The sequence below is a fragment of the Cryptosporidium hominis genome (assembly GCF_000006425.1).
Source record: "Cryptosporidium hominis TU502 chromosome 6 CHRO016169, whole genome shotgun sequence".
NCBI classification, from domain to species: domain Eukaryota; phylum Apicomplexa; class Conoidasida; order Eucoccidiorida; family Cryptosporidiidae; genus Cryptosporidium; species Cryptosporidium hominis.
The window spans coordinates 1-25,630 of record NW_667406.1 but is presented as its reverse complement, the minus strand read 5'-3'; the positions used below and the strand labels follow the sequence as shown (position 1 = coordinate 25,630).

At 32.2% G+C, this 25,630-nt stretch overlaps 13 protein-coding genes across 13 annotated transcripts; 7 read left to right on the top strand and 6 right to left on the bottom strand.

Annotated features, from left to right (window-relative positions):
• The first annotated feature begins 70 nt into the window (after positions 1-70).
• On the top strand, positions 71-682 carry Chro.60544 (multi-pass transmembrane protein). The annotated part of the gene is made up of 1 exon (XM_662509.1): positions 71-682. One exon carries the CDS (start codon positions 71-73, stop codon positions 680-682), a length of 612 nt encoding a protein of 203 aa, XP_667601.1.
• A 974-nt stretch (positions 683-1,656) lies between these two features.
• Positions 1,657-2,490, top strand: Chro.60545 (multi-pass transmembrane protein). Its single annotated transcript, XM_662508.1, has 1 exon — positions 1,657-2,490. One exon carries the CDS (start codon positions 1,657-1,659, stop codon positions 2,488-2,490), a length of 834 nt encoding a protein of 277 aa, XP_667600.1.
• Positions 2,491-2,713: 223 nt separating this feature from the next.
• Chro.60546 (splicing factor) lies at positions 2,714-5,809 on the bottom strand. Its single annotated transcript, XM_662507.1, has 1 exon — positions 2,714-5,809. The coding sequence occupies one exon, from the start codon at positions 5,807-5,809 to the stop codon at positions 2,714-2,716; it is 3,096 nt and encodes a 1,031-aa protein (XP_667599.1).
• Positions 5,810-5,842: 33 nt separating this feature from the next.
• On the bottom strand, positions 5,843-6,079 carry Chro.60547 (hypothetical protein). Its single annotated transcript, XM_662506.1, has 1 exon — positions 5,843-6,079. One exon carries the CDS (start codon positions 6,077-6,079, stop codon positions 5,843-5,845), a length of 237 nt encoding a protein of 78 aa, XP_667598.1.
• Positions 6,080-7,690: 1,611 nt separating this feature from the next.
• On the top strand, positions 7,691-8,896 carry Chro.60548 (beta-catenin-like repeat protein). The annotated part of the gene is made up of 1 exon (XM_662505.1): positions 7,691-8,896. One exon carries the CDS (start codon positions 7,691-7,693, stop codon positions 8,894-8,896), a length of 1,206 nt encoding a protein of 401 aa, XP_667597.1.
• Positions 8,897-9,384: 488 nt separating this feature from the next.
• On the bottom strand, positions 9,385-10,413 carry Chro.60549 (cell cycle control cwc2-related protein). Its single annotated transcript, XM_662504.1, has 1 exon — positions 9,385-10,413. The coding sequence occupies one exon, from the start codon at positions 10,411-10,413 to the stop codon at positions 9,385-9,387; it is 1,029 nt and encodes a 342-aa protein (XP_667596.1).
• Positions 10,414-10,600: 187 nt separating this feature from the next.
• On the top strand, positions 10,601-11,821 carry Chro.60550 (multi-pass transmembrane protein). Its single annotated transcript, XM_662503.1, has 1 exon — positions 10,601-11,821. One exon carries the CDS (start codon positions 10,601-10,603, stop codon positions 11,819-11,821), a length of 1,221 nt encoding a protein of 406 aa, XP_667595.1.
• A 787-nt stretch (positions 11,822-12,608) lies between these two features.
• Positions 12,609-16,079, bottom strand: Chro.60551 (hypothetical protein). Its single annotated transcript, XM_662502.1, has 1 exon — positions 12,609-16,079. One exon carries the CDS (start codon positions 16,077-16,079, stop codon positions 12,609-12,611), a length of 3,471 nt encoding a protein of 1,156 aa, XP_667594.1.
• Positions 16,080-16,451: 372 nt separating this feature from the next.
• Positions 16,452-17,771, bottom strand: Chro.60552 (hypothetical protein). Its single annotated transcript, XM_662501.1, has 1 exon — positions 16,452-17,771. The coding sequence occupies one exon, from the start codon at positions 17,769-17,771 to the stop codon at positions 16,452-16,454; it is 1,320 nt and encodes a 439-aa protein (XP_667593.1).
• A 610-nt stretch (positions 17,772-18,381) lies between these two features.
• On the top strand, positions 18,382-18,708 carry Chro.60553 (hypothetical protein). The annotated part of the gene is made up of 1 exon (XM_662500.1): positions 18,382-18,708. The coding sequence occupies one exon, from the start codon at positions 18,382-18,384 to the stop codon at positions 18,706-18,708; it is 327 nt and encodes a 108-aa protein (XP_667592.1).
• Positions 18,709-19,145: 437 nt separating this feature from the next.
• Chro.60554 (hypothetical protein) lies at positions 19,146-19,469 on the top strand. Its single annotated transcript, XM_662499.1, has 1 exon — positions 19,146-19,469. The coding sequence occupies one exon, from the start codon at positions 19,146-19,148 to the stop codon at positions 19,467-19,469; it is 324 nt and encodes a 107-aa protein (XP_667591.1).
• Positions 19,470-20,116: 647 nt separating this feature from the next.
• On the top strand, positions 20,117-21,748 carry Chro.60555 (DEAD/DEAH box RNA helicase). The annotated part of the gene is made up of 1 exon (XM_662498.1): positions 20,117-21,748. The coding sequence occupies one exon, from the start codon at positions 20,117-20,119 to the stop codon at positions 21,746-21,748; it is 1,632 nt and encodes a 543-aa protein (XP_667590.1).
• Positions 21,749-23,920: 2,172 nt separating this feature from the next.
• On the bottom strand, positions 23,921-25,459 carry Chro.60558 (subtilisin-like serine protease). Its single annotated transcript, XM_662497.1, has 1 exon — positions 23,921-25,459. One exon carries the CDS (start codon positions 25,457-25,459, stop codon positions 23,921-23,923), a length of 1,539 nt encoding a protein of 512 aa, XP_667589.1.
• Between the last annotated feature and the right edge of the window lie 171 nt (positions 25,460-25,630).

Below are 25,630 nucleotides of genomic sequence, written 5' to 3'. Positions count from 1 at the left end.
GTTTTCCGTGGAAGTTAAAGAAAATGTGATAATAACAACAACCATCTCAACAATAATTATTTCACTATTAATGACCATTTCAGTACCTATTGAACCAATCTTAGTATCTATGGCATTTTTTACCTCAAGTATTAATGGACCCACTATTGATGTACTTTTGTGTTTATTTATATGTTTTAACGCCACACAAATCAGTACATTCTTGACGGTTATTGTTACCAGATTTTGTTTTCCAAAATATTTGGGGGAAATGGTTCGTCAGTACAAATTTTTTTCTGCATTCAACGAAATAGCAAAAGAAAGAGGGTTTCTACTACTTGCATTGATTAGACTCTCTCTTTTTTTACCTTTTGTTCCAAGTAATTGTTTATTGGGTTTAACAGATATTTCATTTTTTAACTTATTTCTGGGAAACTTTGCAGTTATCCCGGCTCAAATTTCATTAATATTATTCGGAGCCTCAATCTATGACAATAATCATCTCAAGAATGAACTTAATACCAATTATATTCATCCTAAATATGCACTCTTATTTTTCTCATTTTCCATTATTTCTATGTCTCTACTTTTTTATATTATATTTCAGAAATTTCGAGAAATCAATCAGAAAACTGAATCATTGTTAGAGCATGAAAATACTTCCCTCTCTTCTGTTCCTTTCCATAGTATTGATAATTTATAATTCATTCCTAATATTGCTCAAGATTACATGAAATATATATATATTTATATATATTGGCGTCAGCTATACCTATCCTAATTTTGTTTATAAAAATCAATCACTATCCTGAGTTCATATTACTTCTTCAATTATTGTAATTTTCAGAAAACTAAATTTATCTCTACTTTGCTTTGTAACTACAAAAAAAAAATCAGTAAATAGATCCTTGTTTCACAATATTCAATTAATCTAATATATTTTTTATTTAATTTCTAAAAATTAATTTTTTATTAAAATTACTTCTCCCGCCTAAACATGTAAAAAAGCCTAATAGTAGAAATAAGACATTTTTTTAGAGAATTTCATAAATGTTCGTTGGATCTGAAATAGCTGTATAATTTGTCTAAATATGTGGGAAACAAATTTTTTCTTGCAAAAATATTAAATTTTCTCGAGAAATGTCATTTTCCCTTGTAATATTTTACTTAAGATCATCACTGACCATTTTCTTGTATAAAATATTCTTAAAAGAACTTATCATTTCTTCAAGAACATTCTTATATTTTGCTTTTATTATAATCTATATATATTTTCTCAACTATTAGACGAAGAGCTAACCCTAAATCCAAAATACTTTAAAATATCTAAACCCTAATTTATTCAAAAGCTCGACAGAAACAAAACATGTTCCCGCTAAAAAATAAAAATATTTGTTTTGAAAACTAACAAAATTAAATAATTAAAAAAACTATTTTAACTACTTAATTATGGAGTTTTAATTCATTTACTTTCTCTTAAATTAGTTCAAAACTTCAACCCCGATTTATAATTTTTATTATTGATTAAATTTTTCTCCGGCGCCCCCCTAATTTTTTGGTTGGAAATATATAAAGGATATAATTTGCCGCCAAATATTTTCCAAGTAATTCCGTTACCCCTTGTACTTTAAAAAATATTATTACGATTCTTTTCTTCTTAATTTAATAAAAGATCAAATGACTACTCAAACTAATTCAAGGTCAAGTTCTTCCAAAATATTGAGGAATTTAACAATAGTATTCTTTTCCATTCTGGCTATAGTTTTATTTGTCGCTATTATCAAGACTACCGTTTATTTGACAAATAATCTATACTTCTTTAAACAAATTGAACAGCTTTCAGGTGGAAATCTTTTCATTTTATACAGTTTAATACTTTTAAACTCTACTTTCTTTGCTTTACTTCCATTCAGCTTTGAACCATTAATTTTTTTAACTGCAGTTTACTATTACAAGAATTTCCAATTCTATCAAGGATTAGCTTTAACAATGCTCTCTACATTTATTGCAATTAATGTTGGGTCAATTATAATTATGCTAATATCTCGTAAAGTAATGTTTCCATACTTTAAAAGAAACCAAGAACACTGGGATTACTTCAATACTTTAAATGATGTTTCAGATAGTCTTGGGCTTTTGTTCGTAATATTGGCGAGACTCATTATCTCTCCTCATTTCCTATATGATATCATATTTGGTTTTACTAACATCTCAATTCCACAACTAATCATTGGTAACTTTACCTTTCTTCCCCGATACCTTTCCATTTCAGTCTTTTCTGTAGTTATCAATGATATCGATATTTTCAAGGATAGATTAGTTAATTTAAGCTCAGATCCATCCAGTGCAATGCTCTTCACATCTATTTCTTGGATATCATTCTTAATATTGGTTGGTCTACTCCACAGAAGCTACTTAAAAGTCAAGGGAAGAACTCCTCTTCCTACTGAAGAGAATCATTCAAGTCTTAAAAATTCCACTAATGCGTTAAATTTTGAAACCCGTGTATAGTTTTGTTAAATGTTTTACATACGCGCCTAAAATGCATGCAATCTACATCTACTTACTCGTGTCCGAAAAATTTTTGAAATAGGAAGGAGACTATTTTTAGGAATAATTTAATTTAGTTTGATGTTAATATTCTTAAAGAAGTCATTGGGGTGATCTTTATTAGTTATGTAGTATTAATTGATAATTACTTATTTGTTACTTTTTTTCTAGTTTTAATAAAATGTTAAATAAAGTAATAAAATTCATTGATATCAAAGTCCCTATTTTTAATTTGGGGAATTGGTGGAAAGAATGGAACCAAGGAATCTTGACTTCCAATATATAAGTTATTATAAATCCTCCAATAAACACTCCTAACTTTCTTTGCTGGGTGGAAGAGCCCCTGCAAAAGGTAGCTTAGGATAACTCCAGGACCTAAAGCGACTCTAAATGCATCTAGGGCTTCGTATACAGCTTGAACTAAATGAGGAGAGTTCTCAAAGACGTTTGGCCAAAGAAAGTTAAGTAGATGGATTAGAGCGTCATTGCATCCTGTCCCTGCCACTCCTAAAGCCAAATGCTTACAAGCCCATGCTGCTGTTTGCCTATGAACCTGATCTCTATCTGTAAGAGCTACCTCCAATAAAGGAGTTAAAGCATAAATATAATCCTTTGACATTGTTCCAATGTATTCAAACATAAATGAAAGAGTTTTTAAAACTCCATTTTGGACATTAAGGTCTGGAATCCTATATTCATTCATTATAGCTGGAAGTACTGTGTAAGGCATACAAATTTCTGAAATTATAGCAATAGCAATAGTAGTACAAACTCTAAGTTGTCTTTCTTGTACTCTTAAGTTGTTTAACAAAGTTACTAATACATCTTGTGGTCCTATAGTCTTTGCAATATGACCAAAAGTTTTGACTGATGCTCTCCTAATTGACTTCTTATTAGCTTTAAGACTATCTAAAAGATCAAAACAAATTCTGTCCCATTCTTTAGGAGATACAAAATCACCTCCTTTCTTTGCACAGCATCCTAAAAGCTGTATGATATTTTCTTGTACTTTTTCATGTCTATTTTTCAGAATTGGGGTTAATCTTGGAACTAATTCTTTGATTGGAGGGCTTAATTTCTCTACTCTTACTTGAGTTACTATTGCATGTAATGCTCCAATAATACTCCCAAGAACTTCTGGATATTCTTCGCCTAAATATTCGTATAGAAATAATCCAATATGAGCAATCATTTGTTCTTCTTCACATTGTTTCATAACTCCAATAATACCAGCTACTAAATCTGCAGCTGTTTGTCTTGCTCTTGGAGAAGGAGTATTAAGACGCCATCTAATAATTGAGGATATTTGGGGTAAGTATTGTTTAGATCTTGTTCCAAGTAAAGTTAATATTCTACCTACATTTTCAACAACAGACGAATCTTCATCAGTAGAACTTTCCTGAAAGATGTATAATATTCCATCAACTAAGAGTTTTTCCAGTCTCTGTTCTAAATGAATTACTGGAACAATCTCCATTACATTTCTGACAGTTTCTAAGGCTTGAATTCTAAATGTCTCACTACCATCTCTGAGAAATATTAGTAATCCATCCAAAATAGGCTCCAATCCAACTTGTTTAGAAAGTGAAACTGTTGCATTTATGACCAATTTTGAGGTTCTTTTATCCAAAGAATTACGGCAAGTCCAAAATTGTCCAAAGAAAGGTCCAAGAAGCTTTTGCTTAACAAACTCTGACCCAATTTCTTCAACAGAAACACATTGTTCCAGAACTCTCAGGACGATTCTTTTCATTTCATCATCCTGTGAACCAAATTCCCTTACTAGAACAGGAGAGATTTCCTTAATATAATGGCAAGCTTGATTTGTTTCCATAAGAGAAATCATTTGTCCCATGGCTTTAAGGTAACTTGCCAAATTTCGACTTCTATATTCAGAAATCCCTTTCCAAATTTGTCCTAGAATTGGTTCAAAAGCCTCAATGCCATAAGGTGACGAAGCTTCAGCTAATGATGCAAGTGAGAGAGCTGTAATTACTCTAACTTTTTGATTTTCATCACTTAAACCGTGAGAAATAATTTGGACTAAACTCTTCAAGTGAGGGAGAACTGAGCTCCCATGCAAAATAGCTATTTGTTGGACAATCCTAATTCCAGTATGTCTTGCTTGCCAACTTTTCTTACTCTGACAAACCGCTTGTAGAAAGATAACCAATGAGGGAATTCCCATAGCTGAGGCCAGAATAGCAAAAGCCTTAGCCGTAGTATTTCTCACATACTCATCAGGATGATCTATATCTGGTCTCATAGTTGCAATCATAGTGGCTAGTCCAACAGCCTTTGCAAGATTTGAAATGATCTCTCTTCCTTCTTGGCGAGCATAATAATCTTGATCTATTAACATTGGTTCTATTACAACCAAAATCTTATGAACATATGGTTTAACTTTCTCTCCTAGACGTTGGAGGATTCTGTCTAAAGCTTTAACAAGTATATGTCTTTCCTGCTCTTCCAAAGTAGATTGCATTAGCAATGGAAGAAGATGATTTAGGATAATTCCAGGTCCATGATCACGAGCAGTTTCTACAATCTGTTTCATTGCCTTTCTTCTAAGTATTGGAGCTCCATTTTTTATTTTCAATAAAAGTGTTAATACAAGTCGCTCGTTAACTTCCTCAGGAGAAAGGTCATCATCAGAGATATTAGAAAAGAGTTTCCCAAAGAAATGGAAGTCTTCTATTCTTAGAGACAACTCTCCAAGTTCAGAATGAAATACCTGTCTCATAAAACCTTGCTGGGGAACATCCTTACTTTCTCCCAATTCTTCTTGAAAAGATTTGGTTGGTTCAGGAATATCATATAAAGTAATTTTAGGTTCTAAAAGCTTTCTTTTGTTCTCCAAATTGGCTCTTCTAAGCTTCTCATATCCTTCAGGAGGCTTCACAATCTCGTACCCTTCTGAAGGGAGGATCTTGTCCAATTCCTCGTCAGTAAACTCTTTTTGAAAAGTTGGATGAAACCTTTCTTCCTTAGAAATAGTTCTCTGGGCAAAACCAACCTCTGATGATTGTTCTGAACTACCAGTTTCAACCGTTTCCTTAACCTCTCTAAGGGTTTCCACTTCCCCATTGTCCCATCTTGACTTCTTTTGGTCCAGCTTCCCGCAACTACTAACTTCCTGATCCTCATCAGGTACAATGTCCCATCTTTTCTTACGTCTTTGAGGTCTTGTTAGAGCCTTTTCCTGTTCTAAAATGACGAGCCGCTCTCCTCGTCCATCCTCCATTGCTGTCCAATCCGATTTACCTACCTCATCTGACATTCTCAAAAATCCTAATAGCCCCACAAAAAAAGCTCAACAAGAGCAAAAAAAAATAAGTGTGTTAAGAACTTCCTTCTTTCTTAATCCACTTCTCTTTAATTTCGGGAAAATAACCTGCAGGGATTTTCTTGCTATATTAATAATCAATTCTGTTTGTTTTTGGCGGGCTATACTCCAAGTCAATGGGCCTGAATTATTAAGGGGAAAGGTTGAGGGGAGAGAAAGGGTTAGAGAAAGTCCAAAAAGAGAAGTTATGACTTCATTTCTCATTACCAGTTAGAATTTTTCGCCGTGATCCAAACTAATTTTATGCAATAGGATAGTTCTATACTTAAAGGAGTAAGGAAGGAAGAAAAAACTTTTGGCGGGAACAGTAAAAAGGACAGAATTTATGAATTCAAGTATATATAGTTTTATTTAGCTTTCATCAAATCTGCACTAGTAACACAATAGATTGAGGAAAAACTGTTGGTTTAGAATCTGAACATAACTAAGTGTGTTTTAACTTAAAATTAGTATGAAGACCCAATCTTGTGACCTCGTTAGAGAAGTCTGATAATAAACTGATTTCAATGAACAAGAACCAGAATCAAAGTTGATCTCAAAGTAGTGATATTTCATGAGGAATATGAGTGAAAATAAATTTTTCCCTTCAAATATAAGGAGCTTGGTTACTAGTATGGCCAATAGTTCAGGAGAACCATTGCAGAGGAAGTATTCATCCAAGATGGAAAAAATTGTTTGACTAAAGGATTTAGAAATGCGAATGATTAGCTTATAAATATATTAGTAATTAGGAAAGATCACAAAAAAAGAAAATTAGTTAAATTTTGTAACAAAAAAATGTTTATTTTTTCAGAAGCTAATTAATTTAAACTTAAACACCTACATGTTATTATAATGAATTCCCCACACAGCGCCACCAACTTTCGGCGCCACCCCACGCACATTCAAGTAACTTCGGGAAACACCTCAAGAAATGAAATAGTGGGAGAAACGAATGTAGGAAAACAAGAGAGAGATCTATGAGTTGATCAGTAAATGATTCAAAAGAATGTACGTGAAGTAGTATATTCACGTTTGAATATTTATGCTTTTTTTTTAGATGAACTAGTAGTTTAGGAGTTTAGCGCGAATAAAACAGGAACATAATATATTGAGAATAGTAGAATCCAGGTAGAATAGGAGAAAAAAGAGAAAGAAGTGCAAAGAAAATGTATTTCAACAACTGTTTTAGTTTAGAGGAAAAAAAAGAAAATTAACGGAAAAAACATTAACAATAAGCTTGGATAAAATCTACATAGTCCCAATCCCCCCTGACCCGCTTCTATAGTAATCCATATGGAAGCCTGATTTCTGCTTGATTTCATACGTAATTTTTACTTAAAAAGTGGGGTCCGTCATTGAATAGTATAATTTCAAGTGTTTTTCTTTGTGTGGAATAATTGGAGGTATAATTCTATTAATTATAAGGAATATCTCAAAATAGAATTCGTTAAGATCTCGCAACTTGTGGTAAGTAAATGATCAAAATCCCCAAGAAAAGGTTGGTTAATCTTCTGGCTATTGGGGAACTTGAATTATAGATTATAATAAGTTGTTGATTACTATAATTTGTAGGATATTCATATTAATTGATTCCTAATTACCATTAATAAGATAAAAGAGAATGAGAGAAATTGTTCATATTCAGGGAGGACAATGTGGGAACCAGATTGGTGCTAAATTCTGGGAAGTCATTTCTGATGAGCACGGGATCGACCCTGTAAGTTTTGAAAATAATTGAAATAATTTGAACTGAATAATTGACTCTTTTTTTTTCTTTTTTTCTCTGAAATATGAATTTAGACTGGTACTTATCATGGAGAATCAGATTTACAGATGGAACGTATTAATGTTTTCTACAATGAAGCTTCTGGTGGAAGATACGTTCCAAGAGCAATTTTGGTAGATCTTGAGCCAGGAACAATGGATTCAGTTAGAGCTGGTCCTTTTGGATCATTATTTAGACCTGATAACTTCATTTTTGGCCAAAGTGGAGCTGGTAATATTTGGGCTAAAGGTCATTATACAGAGGGAGCTGAACTCTTGGATGCTGTAATGGATGTAGTTAGACATGAGGCAGAATCTTGTGATTGCCTACAAGGTTTCCAAATTACTCACTCTTTGGGAGGTGGTACAGGATCGGGTATGGGTACTTTGCTGGTTGGAAAGATTCATGAAGAATTCCCAGATCGTATTTTGCAAACCTTTTCAGTATTCCCATCTCCAAAGGTATCAGATACTGTAGTAGAGCCCTACAATGCAACCTTATCAATTCACCAGTTGGTTGAAAATTCTGATGCTGTTCAAGTAATCGATAATGAAGCTTTGTATGATATTTGCTTTAGAACATTGAAACTAACAAATCCATCTTATGGAGATTTGAATCACTTGGTTTCAGTTGCCATGTCTGGCGTAACTTGTTGCTTACGTTTCCCAGGTCAACTTAACAGTGACTTAAGAAAGATGTGCGTTAACTTGGTTCCTTTCCCAAGATTACACTTCTTCATGATTGGGTTTGCACCTCTAACATCAAGAGGTTCTCAACAATACAGATCTTTATCAGTTGCAGAGCTTACCCAACAAATGTTTGATGCAAAGAATATGATGTGTGCTTCAGACCCCCGACATGGAAGATATCTCACAGCTAGTGTAATGTTCAGAGGAAGAATGTCAACAAAGGAAGTTGATGAACAGATGCTTTTGGTTCAAAACAGAAACTCATCTTACTTTGTTGAATGGATTCCAAATAATATCAAGTCATCAGTTTGTGATATTCCTCCAAAAGGATTGAAGATGGCTTCAACCTTTGTTGGAAACTCTACCGCCATCCAGGAAATGTTCAGACGTGTTGCTGAGCAATTCACTTCCATGTTCAGGAGAAAGGCCTTCTTGCACTGGTATACTGGAGAGGGAATGGATGAGATGGAATTCACTGAAGCTGAGAGCAACATGAACGATTTGGTTTCTGAATATCAACAATATCAAGATGTTCCAGTTGAAGAAGATGAATACCCAGATGACGAACATCATATTGAGGCTTAAACTTCTTGGACATCAATCAAACCATTGGGAAGCTATCCTCATGGGGTGGCTATAGTCGATTTCATCATTTTTCCCATAGATCTGCTATCGGGAGAATATTTCAGATTCTGCTACCCTATTATAATACGCGTTTAGCTTGCAGGGCATCATAATTTAGAACTTTTGTAGAATTCCGGAATTTCTCACAATCCAGGCATCATTTAGCACAAACATTTCAAACCTTCCAACAATAAGCTCATTCTTTAATTTATTTTTTCCCTCTAAACAATTCTTTAATCATTTTACACGTATGTACGCTATCCACATTATGCATGCAACTCTGCAGTACTGCCAACATACCGGTATTCATGCAGTACTTGCGTGCATGTGGGGAGGTTTTATCAAGAAATTTCTTGTGGACAAATTATAATAAGTGAGAAGGAGATTAAAAGTTAATAATTAATAAAAGTTCAATTAAATAAAACAAAAGCTAGTTGATTAATGTTAAGCTATAGAATAACATCGTAGATAGAGTTTTCTTGTTTTTCTGATTCATCATCCTCGGAATTGCCTTTTTCAATGTTTGTAGATTTATCCAAATTTTTTGTTTGGCAACTTTTAATTGACTCTAGAATTTTCTCAACTCTATAATAATCTTTTTGAATCTTAAATACTTCTTCTGATGGAACATTGTGACTTGTGTTATCAATATGGCTAAAAAAACCTTCAGTTTCATTATTTACCTGTAAATCTGATCTGGATTTCTTTTCTATGTCCAAATTTGACACGAATTCCTCCACTTCCTCTGCATTTCTCTTCTTACTATTCTCCATACTTGTTGGATTTGGGTCATCATATGCCCATCTCACAGTAATTGGATCTGTTTGCCCTTTGAAAATTATCTGATTTTCCATTGCTGCTTTGGCAAACTCCGCTGATGATCTTAAAAAGTATCGAACAAATGCAATATTCTTACTTGGAATCACTCTTATATAGTCCACTGGGCCCCAAACTGAAAACTCCTTTTTAATTACCTTGTTTACTCCCTCCAAGTAATTACTTTTTGACCTATTAATATAAAGGTCTCCAACAAATATTGTTCTACATTCCTTGTTAAAAGAACCTGTCCCAGTCATATCATCTTTGTGTTGAGCATGCCTTTCTCTCCCAAATACATCATACATTGGAGAAACTAATCTATCGTCCTCCTCTGTTGGAATTCTATGAAAGTATTTGCATTTTGAACCATTCACACAAGCTCCTTTTGCGAAATAAAGACAAAAATAACTCTTGGTATTTGGATCCTGGTCTGCTTTTGTCCATCCAGAGTCTTTATCAGGGATACATTTTGTCTTTGAAGCCACTTTCCCCCTCTTATCATAGTCAAATTGGTACTTTCCATACCATATATTATATAGTTCTCCTCCTTCCTTATATGCCAAGTTGCTCTGGAGAGAACCATCACTCTGAGCTCTAGCTGGCCTCTTCAGTTCTTCAACTGTTGGCTTCCTTTTAAATTCGATTGGAACTTTGTCCATTCTCTCAGAACCTCATATTTATGCGACTTTCTCTATTTCTTCTTAATTATTAATATTATCATCCTTATTTTGGCGCCATATTCTAAATTATTAATATAAAGTTAAGCACAAATAAGAAAAAAAAAAAGTTGAGAAAATTTTCCTGAAATTTAATATTCAGGAAATTCAAGATCACTTGGTTAATAACATGGAAATGGATATTTCGTCTTCCAACTTTGAGAATGATAATCAAACAAATACTGAGCTTTTTGAAAGTAAAGGCCTAATGCCTTCACAATATTATGTGGATTTATTCTATAGTCAGTTAGCTTATTCATATTATGGATCTCTTCACTTTCATTGGAGGGAAAACTTTTGTAGAATTATAAAAGAGAAGGGTCTTTCAGGTTTAGGTGAAAAATCACTCAATATTGATTTTATTGACCCACTTTCTCACTTGGCAGATAAGGGAATTACTAATTTGTTGAATAATCACTCAGATTTTAGTCAGGATTTAGGTCCTCAGATGCAGTTAACTGGCTCTGTATTCTACAGAGGTGATTCAGATCAGGTTCTATTGGCTCAGGCTTATGATAGTTCCATCAGGAATCCTAATGAGTGCGAATTAACTACAGAGTTTGCCCTAATTGCTGAATATGAAAGCCAAAATAAGGCATTCTCTTATCCAGGAGAGAAGAAATACTCCATTAATCCTTGGGAAAGGTATCATATTTCAATTTTGATGAAAGCAATATTTGTATTCATGTTCTTTGATGTTTCCAGGGAATTCTACATTGTTTTGATTTCTCTCTACTTCTTGTACATAAGAGGTTTATTTGATGGACTTCAAGATCTATTTGAAAGGATTTCTTCCAGCCAACCAATGGATACTACTCTTGCTGAACTAAGAAGGAGAAGGGCTGAGATTGAACTTGAAGCTCAGTTAATTCAAGAAAGAGAACAAGAGTTACTTATCAATTCTGAATTTGAACAAGTTAAGGAACAAACAGAGGACAGAGCTGTGGATCAAGAAAACTCAGATTTGCCCAAATCTCAAATAAATTCTTCAAATGGGGTATCTGAGGACGAACCCTCACAAGAAGCTCCACCAAATGAAGATTTTGATGATGGTTCTTCCGTGATATCTACCCATGAAGAAGCTCACTTTTTGGACCCATTGGGTGTATTAGGGCCTAATGAAGTCCTTGGTGCTTCACAAGCTGAAGAACTACAACATTCTAGTGATAATTTGAGGAGAGAGAATACCACAGTAGCCCAAGAAAACACTCAAGAACATTCAGAAGATTCACAAGGTAACAACCGAGCTAAGACCGTTAACTACTTGACATGCGCTATTTACCAAACAATAGGAATGTACATTTTCACACTCATGCCCTGGTGGAATCCAGATCCCACATATCTTGTCTAGGGGACACCTCTTAATATTGCTACACTATTAGATATGAATAAAGTTATACTAATTGTTTTCTATGAATATATGCATATATGCAATTGTTAGACTAAGTAAAATGACTACTTTTTATTATTTCCTACTTTGCAGTACCACCTTTTTAGTACTTTCTAATTTGTATTCATTTCTTCTTTTGGCCTTTCTGCATTTCTTAGCCTCTTAAAGAACTCAGTCTAAATGAGTTAGTTAAAATTGAAATTTTGGCGCCATATTGGAATATCAAAAAAGCTTACCTCTAGTTCCTTGCTTGTAATACCTGAACAGACCACAGTCTCTTCATCAATCTGGTACTGTATGAATGGCTTTGACATATTCATCTGTTTTATAACTTCAAGAGATACTGGGTCACTTTGAAAGTTAAATTAAAAATCAAAAAGTTGAGTAAGTTCTCGGATCCTGTGGCTTGCAACGAAGAGGCTTTCCTAGAAGTTACACTGAATCCCCCTGCCATATTTTAGCCACTAAATCCATCCCCTTAAAAACTCTTTTTTACTCAATATGAAAACATACCTCTGAACAAATAATCCTCTTTGACAAGTTACCATTAAATCAAGCAAAAATTCAAAACTAATATTATTGTCTTTGAAGAAACAAAAAAAAAAAAAGTTAGACTTGATACATTATTAATATGAAAAAAATTGTGTTTGGCGCCAATATACCCTGAAAAATACATGCATTAAATGACGTGGCAATGGAAGAATAAAATTCAAACTTACGTATATTAGTAGCTATTGACAAGAAAATTTCAAGAGAATGAACTCTCTTTAAAAATATGTTGAAAATCATTAGAAGCATGGGAACTTTTGGTAGAAGGAATGCGATGGCTTTTTTCAACATCATTATCTAAGTTAAATCTAACCAGGCTTCGGTTATTTTTGAGATGATTTGAGCTTTCAAAATTGTGTTTAGAGCGATTAACTTCACGATTGAATTTTTTCTCTTGATCAGACATACTAGTATGTTCTTGAATATCAGAATGGGTTGAATTAGCACCACTCGTTTTTTTTACTTTAGAATTTTCAAGATGGCTATCTTTATAATTATAATTTTTAGTTTCAGATTCTAGTTTTTGGTGTTGAATGGATGTATCAGTGAACCTATCACTATCTTCAAATTTTATTGAGGATCTATGTCTGGATCCAGGGAGAATACTTGAAGGTTTTGATGATCTGGAACCTTTCGAGGATTTTGGAGAACGTGTTATCCTTCTATGCCTAACAATGATACCATCTAGGATTTGCCTCCAATACTTGAGTGGTTTCTTTTTTGTATGATTATGAATAGAGTCCAGCCAAATGAGTTCACTATCTTTTGTTGGACAAATAAATGTAATCGTAGCTGCATTAGAATAACTTGAATTGTTATTTTTGTCATTAGTTGCGGTGTTAGAGGGGAGAGAACGACCATAATCCCTATATTCAAAACCAAAGTTGTTTGAATTTGATGAGTTATCGTTATTTGTTGGAGATTCTTTTAAGTTGGATGAAATAATAGAGAATCTAGAGGATATATCGTTAGGATGAGTAGAGTCACTCAATTGAATATTATCTGTAAAGCATTTTTCATGTATAGAATATTCATCCAAAAGTAAATCATGTGAAAGGTTTTTTTCAAAGATTTCAGCAGAAGTGATATATAGATTGCTCTTGGTTAAAACAACGACTTGTAAGGGATTTGTATTTAATGATGATCCAATAACATATAATTTTTCAATTTGAATAACTGGTTCCTTTCCTACTTTAAGGATTGATGGTATCATAAGCTTTTCAAGAGATTTAGTTTTCTTTGCAGAGAGTTTTCTATCTAGCCTGATTGACATAACATCTGGTAAATCAATTTCTTGTTCTTCATAATACTCTCCTTCATCATCCTCATAAACAATTGTTTGAGTGAGTTCATGATGATCAGGTTGAGCAGAAATAAGGAGTTTCTCTCTAGTATTATTTGGTACATTTGGCACAACATCAATAAATGCTTGTTCATCATTACTTCCTGTTGGATTCTTGGTCAATTTAGAGTTGGACATTTTAAAACTATTTCTCTTATTAAGTGATTTGACGCATAATCTAGCGGTTCCAATCTTTTGTATGCAAGATTTAACATCTGAATCCTCACCTTTAAGCATTGAAATCCATTTTTCAGCATTGTTAAAATCTATACATGAAAATACCCAAGAATCAATAGTATTTCCTTTAATTACATTACTAATTTCAAATCCATCTTCAATAGGTTTCCAAGAGTTAGCTGCTGCACCCAAGTATTTGGAAGTCTCAGGTGTAATAGAATTGGAATGTATTGATTGGATTCTGATATTTGATTGACGTATATCTGCAACAAATAACGAATTCCTGGGTTTTTCTATTTTCCCAAGGATAATTGGGATATCAATTCTCTCTAATCCTGGGGATATAGTAGGTAACGCATATCCAATTTCTCCTTTAATAGAATGAGCCTTATCAATAATATTAGAATTTTCTCTTTTAGAAGAATCTTTGGAATTTTGGTCTCCAGTATTACTTGCATCATAAATTACAATAAATGGAAAGCAGTACTTGATGTTAATTTGAGTTAGTTCATAGTCCATCTTAAACACTTCACTTCCATCCTCTTTTTTAGTATATATACATGCACCCATAAGTGTACCAGTAAAATGTACTTGAGATTCATAGAATTCTTCTGTCTTTAACTTTTCTTCTTTTGTTCTTCCTATAGCTTCAAGTTTCTTATCTCTACCAATTGTCATAATTTCGATATCTTTTTCAACAATTTCATCAACTTTGATATCTCCATCAGAAAGTGCTCTAATCAAACCAAAATCATTAAAAATGGACTTGTTGGCTTTATTATCAGAATTATTAATTTTATTCATCATTTTAAAAGCTGGTAGATTTTTATTTATTGTAACATTTTGTTTCTTTGATTGATTATTCTTCCAATCACGTAATCCCAGCCATTCTTGCAATTTGGGGCCAGTTTGAGCTGCTTTTGATTTTGCCTTGCTTTTTGTTGGATCAAGCTTGAGTGAACTTTTCGGTGCAATTAAAGGATTTTGAATATTCTTCAGCTTCTCATGCTGAATCATTTTTAGTTTGCTTGTAAATATTTTATGAACTTTGGCTCTAGCAGCTCGATCGCCTTGTTTGCCTTGTGAATAAACTTGAACATTAATTGGCCCAATGTCCTCAACAACAGAAATATCTCCCGAGGCAATTTTTGTAATTGCATCAGATAATTTCATTGCATGATCTACATGCTCCTGAGTATATTTATTTGTATCATTTAACACATCATCAATGATATCTGGAAATAAATTCCAATATGGAACACTCAAATGTTGAAGTTCCGGAACCAATACTCTATATGAAGAATCTAAAGTTCCCTTAACAACATTGCTAATCTTTACATATCTATTAAGGGAATGGCTTGGAGAGTCTTTAGCTAGCTGAAGTATAATACTAACCTCACCACAAACACTTACGAGTAATTCTTTAAGATCAATACAACTATTGCATATATCTTTCCCTCCACGATCAAGTTTGCTCGCTAATAGGTTAATTTCTGTGAATAGAAGCTGTTCTTCTGATGTTATTGCCCTTGTTAAGGATTTTTGGGTATCTTCAACATTTAATAGGTTATTTTCAAAGATAGTTTTGCGCTGCTCTGCTAAGGCTGAAATCTCTGAAATCTTTTGCGACATATAAAACGAAGTTGCATTAAGAGATGAGAGAGATTGCAGAAGAATTTGTCTTCCCCTTGGAATAGCTTCAGCCAATGTTAATAACAGATGAGACCCATGCCCGTCTATAATTATACATGTTTCACAAATTAACATATAATTACAGCTTGTACAGCAATAAGTCAATTCTTTATTTTTATGTCTTTTACATTGATTCTTTTGCTTTTCCTGAAGGCTCTTTGCTGTATCTGTTCTAGATATTGACAAATGTTGCACTGATATAATGTCATGGTAACTACCCGCAGAAACATGATTCATATGAGCACATGATGCACAGTAGAAGCACATACATGTGCTACAGTAGAGAGTGCTTTTAGAAATCCAACAGTGCATGCATATTCTATCATCCATGTTGATCTTGGATTCTTCACTAGAACTGAACTGTTCAAATAGCTTCCCTATGCTATTATTTATATTCATTGCTCTCGGATCCCGTGTATTTGCGTCATCCTTATTTGCTGAATTTTTGTTTTCAAGCATTTTTACTCCTTTCTTGGCTTTCTAGTTGAATTTCTTACCTGATTGCCGTGGGATTAAGCTTAATCTTTACTTTTAATATTTAAAAGTTGTTTTTTTTTTCTCGTTTCAAACTTATTAATTGTTAACCACCAACTAGGTTTCTGGTAAATTAGTATTTAATTCAAATTGTAGTTTTTTTAAAAAATTCTCATCCAACTTTTATTCCTAAGTTTATTACCTTTTATGTATGATTATTAACATTTAAAATTCTTTCGTCCCAGTTTCTTTGACTAGTTATTACTTGGCTCTTACATTACATGCGTTATGTCTACCAAGACTTGACATTTAGTCTTTTGACCAGAAATGTAATGAAAATATAAATAGTAAAAATGTTCAGAAAAATTGGCATTCTGACTCAACCAAACCAATTTTATCAAAAATCACACATACATATTTTCCTATTGGAAGTCTATTGGATTTGAAAATTGTCCATCTCAAAATTCTTAAATTGTGGGGAGCCAGATTATTGCATGCATTCGTGTTTCCCGCGTGTTCTTCGTGCACTTTTCCAATATTTTCAATAAGTATTCGATTGTGAGGTGAGAGAAACCAATTATAGTCAATTTCTGTTGAAAATTCTCTTGTTGGTGGAGGCATGTAGAATGTTCCAAATCCTTCAAAATGAACGCTTTTTGGGTAATTGACATCACATAAAAGCTGGTTTGAGCAGTAACCAAGGACGGTGTTAGTTTGTTTAATAGATTGTTTAGCGAGTGAAGTTACAACTGAAGATATATTTAGAGCCTTGGATACATACCTAATTAATCTCCCAACTATAAAGACCTTTTCTTTGACTTCTTTATAGTAATTATTTGAAAGTTCTTGAGCTTCAATAAAGTTATGGGATCCCAGCAATGATGTAATTGGGTCAATAACAACTAGTTTAAGTCTTTTTAGTTCTTTTTGTTTAATTCTTGGTAGGTCATATAGTAGCTTTTGTAGTTGAGCGCAATCATCTACAGTCACTACACAAATGTTCGAGAGGAGAAGTTCCATATTATGACTAATTTCTGTTGAATATTGTGAGTTTTGAGTCATTTCAAGTTCTCCACACAGTCTTTGAAAACATTTCTTCATGAAAATTGGATCAAAGCTATTGTCGGTTGTTTGAATGTAAATAACTTGATATGGAGAAATTCCTTCTAACTCCGTTTCAACATTTAAACTTTCTAATGTTGAGTTAAACATAGTATTTGATATAATCCAGTGAACAACCCTTCTGATAACTGGTAGATCATGCCCAAAAAGTTCAGTGGTTTCACCTGCAAGAAATCCTCCATCAAAAAAATCCATGAGTATATCGGATCCTAGGTTTATATGCGATCTTAAGTCTCCATTCTGGGACCAGTTTTCTCTAGCTTCCTCTAATAATTTTTTACCGGTTACAAATCCAGTTTCAATACCAATACCACAAAGGTTAATTTTTTGGTCTTCTGTGACGTTATTAGGGAAGCATGTAATTTTTTCTCTACATTTTGAGTAAATCCTTGCTTCTTGAAAGCTTTTTAACCCTTTTTTTCTTAGGTTATCTAATAAAAGCTGTTGAATTGTTTTTATATCATTTTTAATGAGCTCATTTTTTGTTTCCTCATCAAGTTCAAGAATGTCAAAGAGATCGTTGTTCTCTTTACTTTTACTGAAATCGTTAGGCATTGAATAAATATCAAGTAATTATTTTGACCAGTTTTAGATACTTTTAATCTACTAGATAAGTTCATACATATATATACATATATATAAGTTTATTTATTATTTTAATTATTCCAACTTAACTCCTACTTATCCATTAAGTATAGTGGGGGAACGGTATAATTAACCAAAAGTTTATGAAAAAATTACCCATAAAAAAAAAAAAAAAATCAACAATTAACTGTAAGACTTAATTATAATTTATTTTGATCTTAGAAAGATGCCACCAGATTCATTAATAAATATTTTCTATCCACATGAAGTTTTAAATTTGCATGGCATATTTTATGCATGCAAACACCGGTATAGGAATGTGTGCAATAATGTGGACAAATAAATAATAATAGATTAAAGAATGTAATTAAATATTTTAAAGAAAATTTTTCGTTAATAATGACTAATCATAAAAGTTATAATATGACTCTTTAATTGATTTTAAAAAATGCATATTTTCACATAAATTAAAAAGAGGTAATTATTTTCCAATTAGAAAATTCAATAAGTAAGCTCGCAAAAATGTTTAAATAAATCAGTCAAATTTAGCAATTAGTATGAAAAGTTGGAATTACTAGTAATGATGAGCAAAAAGGAGTTTGAGCGTTTACAAGCAGTTATTCTAGTATGTTTATTGTATTTATGTATCCATGTTGAAGGAAATGGCAGAAATGTAACAGGATTTGTACCAGAATTTAGGAATTCAAGAAGAGAGCCAATTCTTACAAGAGCACCTCCAGTTACAATACTTGGAGATCCAAGTATATCACTAACTATTCCAGCAAGAAAAGTTTGTTATAAGGGCTCATTTGATTCAAAGTATAATTCGTGTACTTATATAGATAAGAATGATGAGGCAGTTCCAATTTATAAGGTAAGTAATATGAAGGATTTCCAGCTAATATAAATTTAATAACAACATGGAAATTAATATTTCTTTGTAAAGCCTTGTATAGGTAATTCAACATTGGTAGATGGATATTGCATTGGAACAATGATTTCAGATTACGAAAAGTATTGTCATGGATAGTAAGTGCAATTGAAATGAATTATGAGATTTGGTTAATTCAGGTAAATTAAAGCTTTAGATTGAATAGTGAGGATTTATGCATAAATTACTCAACCTATACTCCGCCTAGAAGGATTTGCCCTGAAGGATTTGAGTTGAAATCGGTGGGTCAGCAACAATTGCAAGTTAAAAGGTGTGTGAGGAAATTGTATTCGAGACCAATAAAAATTCCTGTAACAGATTCTTTGGGAAGAGAAAAGTATAAAACAGAATGTAGTCACAAAGATAATAAGTATTGCCCAATAGTTAGGGCACCACAACCTGCTAAGTATGTAATGCAATGCCCTAAAGGCGCAAAGTTAGTTAGTTCTTTTGATAACTCAAAAGCAACATGCGAAACCAAAGTAACAGTTGTTCCAGACTTTGATAGAAGATGTGGGGGAGAACAGTCTGGATGGTTTTGGGATGGAGAATTAAATGTATGTTTAAAACTAAGAACACATGAGCCAAAGTTACGCTGTCCACATCCAAGACCAAAATTAGGGATGGAAATAGGAAATTGGGATACACCAGAATATGAACCTCATCCAATATATACATGTTTGGCAAATAGAGCCAGAGCAATAGTAAAGGGTAAGTGTGTAAACATATTCAGTTAATTAATGTATACAAATATTTCAAAAAACAAATTTCAGGATGCCCACCTGGTTACACGTTAAAAAAAAGAAAGTGTTTCAGACTTATTAGGCTTCCTTATGAATTGGATTGTGAGCATGCTGAAGGGTAAGTTTTAATTAATATGTTCTTAAACAATAGTTAAAATTATATCAAACTATTTACTCTTATTTCTTCCCAACTATTTATATTTCTAGATTCAAGTTTGAATATGACGCCTCTACAAAAAAAGCAGTTTGTAGATTCAAATTTAATCAGCAGGACTACATTGGTCTTCCAAGTTATCCTTCTTCAAGAGAAGCATTGACTTCCCATAAAATATTTAAGCATGCTAATATTGAGGATATAATTCGGGCATATCAGCAAGGTACTTTAAATATCAGAACAATAGAGGAGGAACTAGTAAAAGAATACGACCTATTGGCAAAAATGGAACAAGGGAAGGAGCAAATTGAACGCCCAGAAGAGTAATACTCATATTAATCGTTATTTAAATAATTTGTTATTCCAGTATATATACATTCATTTAGAATAAATAATATAAACTGTCTGGCGCCGGCGGGGTTTAATAAATGTAAAAGCTGACAATTATTTATTCCAAGTCAAAATAAAGAGGAGAGAGAAAATAAAGATGTGGAGTTCTTTAGAGTTGAGTAGGCCTTTATTAAAGGCATTAAGTGATTTGAACTTTGTAGAAGCAACATTAATTCAGAAGGAGGTAATTCCATTGGCATTATCGGGAAGAGATATTATGGCTGAGGCAGAAACAGGAAGCGGAAAGACAGCAGCATTTTTATTACCTGCATTGGAAAGATTATTGAGGTCACCATATGTTCGAAATTCCAGGGTATCATCATTGGGAAGAGTTGGTGGAGCAGTTGGTACAAAGGTGTTGGTATTATTGCCAAGTCGTGAGCTAGCAATGCAATGCTTTGGAGTATTAGAATCTTTGACAAAATATTGCCCAGTGATAACCAGGGCAGTAGTAACAGGTGGGATGAATATTCAACAGCAAGAAAGAATACTTAAATGTCAACCACATATTGTTATAGCAACACCAGGAAGAATTTTGGATATGCTATTAAATACATTAAGTATACAGTTAGAATTATTGGAAATAATTATATTGGATGAAGCTGACAGATTATTGGATATGGGATTTCGTCAAGAATGTTTGGAAATTCTTAAATATTCATCTAGAACTCGCCAGACAATGTTATTTTCAGCAACATTAAGTAGAAGTGTAACAGATTTAGCTTTATTGGCTCTAAATAATCCATGCAAAGTATCTACAGTTGGTCTCAAATCAGGGATCAAATCTGCAGGAAGTTCAGGAGAATCAGAATTATTATCCATTACAGGTTTATCATCAACATTAGAACAAGAATTTCTTGAGATTACTAAAGAAGAAGAAAGAGAAGGCGCTTTGTTTTATATTTTAAATAAGATATTTACAAAAAGGGTTATAGTCTTTTTCCAAACTAAAAAAGAAGCTCATAGATGTGCAATTTTAGGAAATATTTTTGGATTGTCATCAACAGAGTTACATGGATTCTTACCACAAGAAAAACGTTTAGAAAATTTTTCAAAGTTTAAATCTGGACAAGTTGATATTTTATTTGCTAGCGAACTAGCAGCAAGAGGATTGGATGTACAAGATGTTTCTGCAGTTATCAATTTCACTATTCCATTAGAAGCTTCTAGATATATTCATAGAGTTGGAAGAACTGCAAGAATTGGATCTAAAGGTAATTGCATTACAATTTACACTCAAAGTGAAAGAAGCCAGTTAAAAGCTTTAATGAAACAGGTACTTAGAGCAGGTAATAAGTCTTCTGTTGCAGGAAGAGACAAAAAAGAAAATGTATCTTCAATTATGAAGAAGAGAACTCTTGCTACTAATAACATTAATCAATGGGTTGAAAAAATATCTAATTCTGAAAAACAAGTCAAAGATGCAATAAAAGCAGATATTACAGAAAAAGAACTTAGAATTGCCGAGATGCAAGTAAATAAAGCGCAAAATATTCTTTTACATAAAAAAGATATTGAATCCAGGCCAAGAAAAAAGTGGATAAAAAGCAAAAAAGAAAAGGATTTAACTAGAGAATCTGCAAAAAAGGATTTATTAAAATCTTGTTCTTCACTAATTGGCCAACATTCAGCATTTAATCAAGTTAAGAATACTCTTCAAAATGATTTAAAATCTAATAGCAAAACGGTTACTAATAAAAACAAAAAAAGAAAATTATCACAAAAATGAATATAATTTTATCAAATTCTAGTTTTAATTAATTTATACTAATTCTTAAAGTTTCTTTTTCTTCTCATTATTATGATTATTCTTTAAACCCTGATTCGTCACTTTTACCGTTTTATTACGTGGCATTTTTTCTTATATATTATTATCCACATTAATTCCAAATGCATGCACGCATGCAAAAAACACGTAATTATATGTGAACAATTATTCAATTTCTTTATTATTATATTTTAAAAAATTGTTGAGATAACTTAACTAATTTCATTATCCAGATAAAGCATTATTAATGTTGTTAAACTTAATATGTACTTTTCCAATAGAAGCATTGTATTCAAACCATACAATTAGGAATAGATTTTTAAAGTGTGTATGACCAATAATAAATTTCCCATTCGAACTTTCTAAATAAAAGTCTTTAATTAGTGTGATTATTAGAATTATATTCGTTAAAAGAGCTAACTAATACTGAAGAAATATGATTAATTTGTGAATTTGTTTCTGAATTTTCCTTTTTCATTCCCAAAGAAAAAATACCTCCTTCTTTATTTACTAAGCTAAAATAAAACAATTTAGTTATTTGCTTGTTTCCTTAAAGAAATATGAGTAGCCTCCTTGATTATATTTCAAATATGTCAAATCATAGTGTTGAAGTCCTGTGAAATATAACTAAAAATAATCCCAAAATTTCATTTGGAATTTTGTTATTTCTAACTGAAATATATCCCACCCAAAAAAATTATTTATTGTAAGGATAATATTTCCAATACATACACACAACCTCTCAAAGCTTTTAATTTGTAGGGTTCAAAGAATTATTGAAATAAATATTTATATTTATTTAATATTTATAAATACTTATACAATATATATTATTCTGTTGATAGAGAAATGGAGACAACCTAGCTCAAACTTACATTATTGCTTTTATTTCATCACTTTCACAAATTTCTCGATTTAAAAGTTCATTCAAATTTTTTGAATTGATCATTTTTTATTTATTATATTACCATTTTTTCTTCAATATTAAAAAATGGCCCAAAATTCCCGCCAAAATTTCTATATTTTCAAGTTAAATCAAATATACATGCATACATGCATATTACATGTACATTAACAAAAAAATTAATTTTTCAAAATAAAAAGAAAACAATAATAAACAATAATAACTAAACAATTGATTATATTTATTCCAATACAAATATTTATATTGGATTTTTTCTTCTTCTATTACAATAATAAATTTCTTTTATTATTGTAGATTCAACAAATTATTTGAATATTAAATTTCATCATGAGTCTTTTGGCGGGAATATCCAACATAGAAATCAGAATAACAGAAAAATAAATTTAAAACTCTACATAATATCAAATTAAATGCTATCGAGACGAGACGAGACAAAATAATAATACAAGATTTTTCTTCTTCATATTGACAGAATTAATTTTTTTACTTGATAGCGATTTTTTTTAAATTATAACTAATGAATCTAATATATAGGTATAAATTTTGAGCATGTTTTTGGTGGATTTACTATAGGAAATTTGACTTAATAAAAATCTCTTTGAGATTGCGATAGGTTTGATAAATGACTTCCTCAGCTAAATAAATATTTCAAATATGTTTTTTCTTTCCTTTCTTACTTTTCTCCCCTTTCTCTCACTTTCTTTCTTCCCTTCTTTCTCTCCCCATTCTATTTAGCTAATCCTTCCAATCATTCATGAATCTAACCTACCAAATTCATTTTCTTCAACATCTCTTGCTTCTCTTGAAGTCCCAATTTCCTTTTCCTCCTCATCATCCTTTTCTTCCTCCAAATCTTTAGAAGATGATTGAACCTGGTTGACCTTTTCTTTAATTGCAGTGATAGAAACTGGGATTATTGAGGCTGCTCCATCTGATGAAGATACTTGAATCTGGCCTTTGAAGGTTTGATCTTCAAAAGTGGAGGGAATTACAGCTTTCCAACCAACTTTGTAAATCATTTGAGCTCTTTGTAAAGGAGGAACAGTTGTCTCACTAAGTTGAAACCAAGGAACCTTTGGATTCTCTGGATACAATTCTATTGAAAATTCTGATGTAGGAAACTTTTCAGTACATGGTATTCCAACTCCTAAAGATATTAATATAGAAATTAGTTAGTTAATTCTGTTTCTCTATTATTTAAAAAAAACTTAATATAACTTACCTCTTATCCCATCAATACTTTCCCATCCAAGCATTGTTGAAGATGAAATTCTACTAATTGCCAAACTTCCTTTCTCTGAGGATGAAATTCCTCTAGAATCTTCTAAATCCTCCCAGGGAATACTCAAATAATTGAATTTCACTGATCCATTACTGTTCAACACACATTGAAATGTTGCTGATTTTGAATTGTATTGTTCAGATTTTAGAAATACATTTCTCCATTCTATTACAAACTCCCACCTCCTTTTCCTCCCCTCCTCCTTTTCTTCTCCTTCATCCTCTTCTTCATACTCTAGTCTTTCCTCTCTTCTATATCTACTACCAACTCCACTACCAAATCCCCCTCCAAAATCCTCATCTTCTTCAGTCTTTAAGAATGTCACAATTTTTGTATTCTCTCTTCTTCCTCTTGTTGTGAAATCTGTCCATAAAGGGGCTAAAATACCATGAGGAGGAGCATATGAGGGTAATGCTGGTACAAATGCTTCACTATATATTGGACTGAAAGAAATAAATCCATTTACTGAGACATAAATCTCGTCAATCTTCTCCCCAAGAAAGTACCAACTTCTTGGAAGATTTACTTTTTGTACTCCATCATCTGAGTTAGATAAGTCTGTGAGAATTATTTCTTGATTAACTCCAATATTTACCCAATCAAACTTTACATTAGCCTTGGGTAAAATCACATCATCTAAAGATACATATAACTTATTTTTACCTTCTTCAGAATCCATTCCTTCTAATCTATGAATAATCCTCTTCTTAGAAGGAAGATTCTCTCCAGAAAGAACCATCTTAAAGTAAGATTTTGATGGAGATAGATCTTTAATAGAAGTACTACTTCTTGAATAATCTTTTCTTTTACTTTCTCTTTCAAATCCTGTTGAACTTGGATCTCTTAAAGACTTAAATCTTAAGTAAATTCTAGGCTTAAATGAATTCTCTAATCCTTTAAATAATATGAAACCAGAAATTGTTGTTTCTGGAATCCTAATTACTCTATTAATTGAAGGAGGACGAATTTCTATTCCATATCCTTTACAATAAAGTTTGATTGCAAGTCTTTCAGTTCCAACTGGGAATGAACTTGATGAAGATGATGACAAGATATAGTTACTATTTGGGGATATAATATTATTTGATAGAGTATTTATTATTGAAGATGTCTCTGTAAATAAGTTACTTCTTACATATGGTATCTTTGTAGACTTGGCTGATATCTTATTTGATGAAAATGAAGAAGAAGATGAAGATGACATTCCTCCTTTGTTATATCTCAACATTAAATGACCACTTATAAATCCTTCTAAAGAGTGTGGAATACAACTCACTTGAAGATCCTTGTTTGTCTGATCCTCACCTACTGTTAATATGGTACCCAATGGTGGATATACTTTAAACTTTCCTTTTCTTTTAGATCCTAATTCTCCTTCCATATTGACAAATTCAACCATATATTCTAAGGTACCAATACCTGAATTAGAAATTGGAATCAATGTTTTTGTTCCTTCTAATCCCATAAAAGATAATCCAAGATTTGTACTATTTCCGTTTGGTAAAATTGCTTTTGGTTTTGGAATACTAAAAACATTAATTATTGTTTTAAGCCTACCTTGAGCCAAAGTAACTTCACGATCATTAGAATCCACTAGCTTGACAACCAAAGTGGATGTAAAAGATCCAGGCTTCTC